The 8176-nt window shown below is 36.2% G+C and overlaps 1 protein-coding gene across 1 annotated transcript; it reads right to left on the bottom strand.

Moving 5' to 3' along the window:
* Positions 1–5783: 5783 nt before the first annotated feature.
* LOC142176110 (uncharacterized) lies at positions 5784–6395 on the bottom strand. Its single transcript, XM_075243179.1, has one exon. The coding sequence runs from the start codon at positions 6393–6395 to the stop codon at positions 5784–5786; it is 612 nt and encodes a 203-aa protein (XP_075099280.1).
* Between the last annotated feature and the right edge of the window lie 1781 nt (positions 6396–8176).

The following is an 8176-nucleotide window of genomic DNA, read 5'->3' as shown; positions in this document are numbered from 1 at the left end:
ACGAAAAATTAACAATTGTTAAATTATTTAGTGCACATATTTTTCTTCTTCTTTTTTTGTTTTGCAGATATTTAAGTCATCTCATGATTTAAAATGATTTATACAGTATATAATATAAATTACTCCTAATTTATCATTGTCTTTAAAGTAAATAAAAAATAAAAAGGCGTAATACATACGGAGACACCTAAAGTTGGCACGATCTTTCACTTAGACACTTAAACTAGACTTCTTTCCAATTAGACACGTTTCTTAGGCAATTCTCATATCAATTATACACGTTTTTTGCTGGCTTATTAATTAACCAAGCGCGTGTTCTGCAATCTCCGTCTACGTGGCAAAAGTAACCATTATAAATCGTGCCACATCATTTTATTTGTCCACCTCACTGTCCACCTCAGCTATATAGTATTATTTCCACTAAAATACAGATAACTAGCCCTAAACAAACATCTAAACATATTACCATTGTTCCTTTTACCTTCGATGAAAACGAAGAAAGGTCTTACCACTATTAATCTTCTTCTTCTTTTGGTCAATGGTGTTGGAATCTAGTATTTCCACTGATTTCTCACCGTATTTACAACGCTTCAAGGTCTAATCTCTCCTTATTTTCTATTGCTACAGCTAGGGCTAAGTAATCTGTAAGTTATTTCTCAAGCTAGGGTTTTTTTGGGGTTTTCCTTTGTGTTGGTCCCTTGTCGTCTTATGTAAGGGAATATTATGGAGGATGACTATATTTTAACTCGCTTTCACTACGGGGGTACATTTATCGAGCAACCTGTCCCACTATACAAAGAGGAATTAGATGCTTTTGTTGTTGCTATCGATAAAGACCATTTTAGTGTTGTCGAGTTGTCTGTTTATGCTAAAGACCTTGGGTATGCAGTTGTCGAAGGGTTTTATTGTCAAAAGGAAAAAGATGGTGATTTTATCAAAGTCTTTTCTGATTTTCAGTTATATGAATTTGTGAAAGATTTAAAACATGGTGATATTTTGGATGTTTATTTGCGTCATGGTGTGAGTCAGCCTGAAGTAGTCGAAGAAAATGTTGGTCTTTTATGTGGGGCAGAAGTAGGTGGGGGTGGTAATGACCAATTTAAAGCTAGGGCAACACCTGGGAGTAATACAAATGCTGAAGAACCTATTGAGCCGCCTACTGAACCAACTCACAATTCTTCTGAACCAACTGTAAATGCTGCTGATGGAGATGAACCACCAGACCATAATGTTAATGAAGATGGAGTGCAATCAGATGTTGAGAGTAGTGAATCAGAAGAAGATGTTCTTCCAGAAGAAGATGATTCAGATGTTGATGATGAATTGAGATCTCTAAGGGCTGAAAGGAGGAGCAAGAGGCAGGGTAAGCAGAGGAAAAAACCAATTGCAACATATGAGATACCACTAGGAGAAGCAGGTATTGACAGAGGATTTGAGGATATTGGAAGAAACAAGACTTCATGATATGTAGGTAAATTAGGTGGTGATGAGCAGTTTATTGATAGTTCAGAGGCTGATAGTGAAGATAGCACAGAAGAGTTAGATCCTGAAGCTATTCCTGGTGTGGATATACCAGCAAGAAGGAGGAGTATAAAAGTCAGGTATGATCCTGATTGTGAAGTTGCTATATTTGAACTTGGGATGATTTTTGAGAATGCTATAGAGTTTCGGAAAGCATTAGCAAATTATGCAATTGAGTACAAGGTGCAGATTAAATTGAGACCAAATGAACCACATAGGGTGAGGGCTAAGTGTAAATCAAAGAGATGCAAATGGGTGTGTTATGCTTGTATTGATAGAGATTCAGGTGATTTTAAAATAAAGAACTACTACCCAGTACACAAATGTGATACTTCAAACAAGAATAAGTTGTGCACTTCAAAGTTTGTTGCAAAGAAATTCAAAGATGAAATAACTAAGCAGCCCCACATAAGGATATGGGAAATACAGGAGTTGTGTAGGGACAAGCTAGGATTGTATGTTGGCAAGACAATTTGTTATAGGGCTAAACTGCGTGTTCTCAGAGAGTCCATGGGTGATTGGAATATGGAGTTTGCAAGGTTATGTGATTATGCTGATATGATAAAACAGACCAATCCTGGTAGCTCATGTTGGGTAAGGATGGACAGTGAAACTGAGCCAGGAAAAAATCTCTTTGTTTACTTTTATGTGTGCTTTGATGCATTGAAGAAAGGTTGGTTAGAAGGATGTAGGATAATCATAGGTTTTGATGGTTGTTTCTTAAAGGGTGCCTGTAAAGGTGAGCTTCTAGTTGTTGTTGGCAAGAATGGAAATCAGCAAATGTTTCCTATAGCATGGGCAGTTGTGGACCAGGAGACAAAACATAGCTGGAGTTTTTTCATCAACTACTTGAAAGATGATTTGCAATTGGGAACTGGAGAAGGATTGACTGTGATGGTAGATATGCAAAAGGTAAGTATTCTGTTCTGTTGTCTCTTAAGTAGCCTATTAAGTAATTTTAGCATTTGATGTTCATTAATGTGATATGTTCAGTTGTTAAGTACTTAAGTATTCTATTATTTTGTTAAGTAATTAGTATTCTGCTGCTGTTAAGTATTCAATTTTGTGTAGTAATATGCTGCTGTAATTTGAATTAATTATTGTGTAGGGATTTGTTGCAGCTATGAATGAAGTTTTACCTAATGCTGAATTTAGGATGTGTGCCAGGCATATATGGTCTAATTGGCATAAGAAATGGAAAGGAGATGAAATGAGAAAATAGTTTTAGAGGTGCTCTAAATCTAGTTATGAAGTTAAGTTTAAAGATGAGCTTGAGAAAATGGACAAACTTGGTAAGGATATTTGTAGGGATTTGTTATATTATCCAAAAAAGTCATGGGTTAGAGCTTATTTTGAAGTACATTCCAAGTGTGATGTTGTTGAAAATAATATGTGTGAGACCTTTAATTCATGGATTTTAGCTTCTAGGCATAAATCAATTATAACTATGTTGGAGGAGATTAGAAGGAAAATAATGACTAGGCAAGTGGATATGTTGAAATTTGCTGATACTTGGATATCTGATATATCACCTATGGCAAGGCTATTGTTAGAGGATAGCAAAGACCTTGCTAGAAAATGTACTGTCCTTTGGAATGCTGATGTTGGATTTGAGATTGGAGAAGGGCTGCATAAGCATGTAGTTAATCTGACTGATAAGGTTTGCACTTGTAGAGCTTGGCAGTTGAGGGGTATTCCATGTCAACATGTTGTTCTTGCATACTATCACATAAACGAAGAACCTGAACAGGCAGTAGAGCATTGGTATAAGAGGGATACCTTCTTAAAAGCATACAAGTATTTCATCCAGCCTATGACAAATATGAAGATGTGGCCTGAAACCAACAATCCTAAGATAGAGCCTCCCAAACCTAAACCCATGCCTGGTAGACCTTAGAGGAACAGAAGAAAAGGCAAAGATGAACCAAAAAAGAAATATGGAAAGTTGTCCAAGTGTGGAGTGAAAATGACATGTTCCAAGTGCCATCAACAAGGACATAACAAAAGATATTGTAAGGTAAATGTTTCTTGTCAAATATTTCCTGTTGCCATCACATGTTTCCTGTTGTTCATATGAATGTAGTAATCTGTTTCCATCACTGTTATTCACTGATGTTGCTCAATGTTATGTAGGCTGAAAATTGGATGCATTCACAACAAGGTAGCCAAAGCTCACAAGGTGCTAGCCAACCTGATGCAGCTGGAAGCTCAAGCCAACCTACAAACTCTGTGTGCTTTGATACAACAAGGGTTAGAAGGGTTAATGAAGCTAGAAGCTCAAGCCAACCAACACCAAGTTCAACAGATTCGAGCAGGCCTGCTAGAAGAGGATTAGGTAGTCAACTTCCTCCAAAGGGTAAAGCAACTACCAGCCAAAAGAAAGGAAGGGGTGCAAGTAAAGAAGATGCTGAAAAAGGAGCACAAAAAAGGTCCAAAAATATTGGATTTGGCATCTACACAGCTGCAAGTGGAACTCAAATATTAAAGGTATATAATCATACATATTTCATCTATAATATGACTTACAAATAACTTACTGATTGTGGTTCATTATTTGGCAAACTGCAGCCCGGAACATCAAGCCAACGAGTTATGGTAAGTGGTTCAACTTATAAGAGTGCAGCTCCAACAGGAATTGACCTTGGTTTTAAGGCTAGAGGCTTGAGGTGGAAGGGTCAAGATGCTATCACAACTTCCCAATTGCAGCAGATGAAGGCAAACTTCAGCAAGAAGTAGTATCTTAGGAACTTATTTTGTCTATATGTTATGTAGCAACAACCTATTATATTTTGGGATCTAGTTTTTGAAGGAACTAAACTTTAAGTTGTATTCAGTCGTGTAATCTTATTGTTCTGTTTTGGATATATGTTATGCAGCTGCAACTTCAGCCTTATTTTGTTTGTTTTGGCAGAATAGTTACTCTATGTTCTGAATAATTACTCTATAATGCAGCAACTTCAGTCTATATGTTCTGCATTTTGAAACTGCATCTTATGGTTCTATGCTTTGTACAGAAGTTGTATATTACAGCACTTTCAAAATTCAGCAACTGTAAATTAAAACAACGGTTTCAACATCTGAATATAAACAGAATTTTATAACAAAATTCAGTTGTATTTATACAACATCTGAATATTACAACAACAGTTTCAAAACAGAAATTTAAAGCAACAACAGAAATCCGTCTTCTTTTTGCTCATCAGTCAACCAAAATTCATCAGTCATACAGTTTCCATAAAACGCCAACAATATAACAACAATCATCAAAAGGATTCGTCTTCTTTTTGCTCGAACTTTCTCCTTTTCAAAAGCTTTGACTCTCTTTAATAAACCCCAAATTATATTCTTCGCTTGAGTAGGCATCTCATCGTCATACCAACAGAAATAATCACATCCACCCTTTTTGTACAAATATCACAAAACACTTTTAATCAATTTTTATCAAAGAAAATAATTCATAAAACAAAATTTACAAATTATGAACTAACAATTTACCTTTCCGATTTTGCAAGCAAAAAACCTACGACCTGGGTTTAATTGGGTCCAAGAAGTATTCAACTTTGGAGAAACACCACACTTACAGATTCGAGCAGCAACGCAAGGTGACATTGACGAGTTCGTCGATTTCGAGAAGTTCGACATTAATAAACACGACAACAATAGAAATGAGAGGAAGAAGAGAAGAGAAGAAATTAATTGATATCAAGAAGAGAACAGAAACGAGAGAAAAAAGAGAAGAGAAGAAAAGATTTGCTGGAGAATTGCTGGAGAAATCTGAGAAGAAGAGAAGAGAACAAATAGGTTTTTTAAGAATTGGGAAAGGGATTAGGGTTTAAATAATAATTGGCAATCCATGTTACCGTTATGTGTCTAATTGGGAAAGGAAAAGTCACTTTTTAGAATCCTTCACGCGCCTAAATAGGTTTGAAGTCACGCTATATGCCACCAGCAAAAAACGTGTCTAATTGGTATGAGAATTGCCTAAGAAACGTGTCTAATTGGAAAGAGGTCTAGTTTAAGTGTCTAAGTAAAAGATCGTGCCAACTTTAGGTGTCTCCGTATGTATTACGCCAAATAAAAATCAAACCAAAGTGTTTCGGTCTCTTATACATGTTTTATTCTCGCAAAGTTAATTCACGTATAAGTTTTTTGGTAACCATGTAAATATTATCATTGACAAACAAATACTTACACTTAAAGAGCACTTGATCTCGCACACATACAGAGATCAAGCCTCCAACAGACAAATAAAAAAAAACTAATTACATTTGCAGCTTCTCTATAAAGTTCATACATCTATGAGCTTTCTGAGGTGAGCTAATTGTGTCTACTCTAGCTAGAATCTCTCTTTTTATCTGTATAACTATTCCTGCCGCCTGTGCATGTATCCCTTTAAACAATTTCCAGTTCCTTGCCTTCCAAGTGTGATAAACCATTGCTCCCCATGTTGCTGCAACCAGCTCTCTTTGAAATTTCTTCCATTTCTTCTTTTTGATGCACTGTAATACTGTCCTCAGACTTCCTAGTGGCAATTGCAATCCTGTCCATTGCTCCACCCCTTTCTTGACTTCCTGGAACCATGGGCATCCATTAAACAAGTGACCAACTAACTCAGTAACTTGGTTGTCACAGAGACAGCAAGTCGACTCTTCTACTAGTATATTCAACTTTCCCAGTCTTTCTCTAGTGAGTAGTCTATTTTGAATAGCTAGCCACATGATGAATCTCTGCTTAGGCTGTGCCACAGGAGTCCAAATTAGTTCAGCATTAGCCAACTTTGGGTGGTCATTCCTTAGTTCCATGGAACTCCTATTAATAGAATTGACTCCTGTTGATGTGAGCCTATATCTACCATGTATGTACCAATTCTGCATTTTATCAGCTATCCCTTTGATCTTTCTCTAGTACCAGCTACTATCTGCAGGTACTTTGTGATTCCAGATGTCCTCACCATTCTTTAAGTATACACCATGTACCCATTTTATCCACAATGAATCTTTATTTACTACCAGTTGCCATACTATTTTTCCAACTGCAGCCATGTTCCGGAATCTACATTTTTTGATATTTAAGCCTCCATTCTTCTTAGAGCAACATACTTTATCCCATGCAACTAAGGATACTTTCCGCTTATTTTTTGAGCCACCCCATAATCTCTACACTTTCTATCTACCTCCTTCAACACACTTTGAGGAAGAATGAACACAGATCCCCAAAAGTTGTATATAGAGAAGAAAACTGAGTTTATTATCTGTAATCTCCCAGCATAGGAGAGTTGTTTTGTATATGTCATTTTGATCCTATTAGTGATCTTATCTATCAGCTGCTGGCATTCCAATTTGCTCCACTTTCTTGAGGATACTCTCCCATTGTGAAACTAGTTCTCTATAGTAGCTACTCCTTAACTTCTTCTGTCACTCCAGCTAAAAATATACTGGACTTATCCATATTAGCTATCAAACTTGAAGCCTCACTAAAATGTTGTAATGCCTCTAGTACTCTTGACACAGACTTCACCTATCCTTTGCAAAATATCATAAGATCATCAGCAAAAATAAGATGTGTAAGTTTCAGCCCTTTACACATTGGATGGAATCTAAAGTCAGGCAACACACTTAGGCGGTGGTTGACCTACTTCAATTTATAAACGATTTGGACGTGTATTTTTGCTCATTTTTCAACTAAAATTCGTCTCCAAACTTCTCCTAACCCTCCTAAACATATACCACAAGGGTTTGAAGTGATTCCAAAGTGATTGCACCATATTTCAACATCAAAACTTAGTTCTAGTGAAGAACAACACCTCTTTGAGGTTGTGTTGTCATTGAGGATTGTTGTGGGCTGTATTTGGATGAAATTCCAAGTTGTTGCTGCTGTCTAAGGTGAGTATAACATCCTACTAATTGTGCTTAATTTTGCTTGTATGTTGGTTAAGTTGTTAGGATGATAAACTACAAGATAATACTTGGATTAGCTTAAGTCACTTCTATGGTGTTGTATTGCTATTGAGGGTTGTTGTAAACTGGATATAACTTGGATTTTGACTTGAAGTTACTGTATAAGGTATGTATATTGTTATCTTGCTTGTGCCTAAGGTTATCTTGATGTTGATTAAGTTAAATGGATGGGCTAGACATGAACTAGTGAATAAAGTTGTTAATTGAGGATAGTTGAAGTTGTGGATTATTTTCGTTGTTATAAATATATGGTTAAAGGCTGGAATCATTGATTAATGACTTCATTATCATGTTAATAATACTTTTATGTTGAAGTAAGAAGTATATAAGGATTGATAAGGGGTATACGGATTCCAATCGGAGCTTGCCGCTCGTCGTAATGTAGTTGTGACTTGTTGTTGTTATATGGTGTCTTGATATTGATAATTATGTATTGATTGATTGCTCTGGTCATTGTTGTTTGTATATGGTATTGGAGGAGGCCCTTGTTACAAGGGAGATGCTACCAAAATTTACGTAAACAAGCTACTAGCTTAAGTTATAGACTTAGCCTTTGCTCAACACTGATTTTGAATCTCCTTATACTATGATAGATTGAGTTGACTTGTTTGAAGAGTTGCTTGGAAGTGATTAAGGACTCAACGGGTTTAAGGTATGTTAAGGCACTTTCTTCTTTCTTTTGGCATGATCTAAAGTGA

Source organism: Nicotiana tabacum, chromosome 22 (genome assembly GCF_000715075.1).
Source record: "Nicotiana tabacum cultivar K326 chromosome 22, ASM71507v2, whole genome shotgun sequence".
Classification (NCBI taxonomy): domain Eukaryota; kingdom Viridiplantae; phylum Streptophyta; class Magnoliopsida; order Solanales; family Solanaceae; genus Nicotiana; species Nicotiana tabacum.
This window is presented reverse-complemented; position numbering and strand designations above follow the sequence as displayed.

Coding starts and splice junctions, on each gene's coding strand:
- LOC142176110 (XM_075243179.1), bottom strand. CDS start 6,395: ATGCAGAATTGGTACATACATGGTAGATATAGGCTCACATCAACAGGA.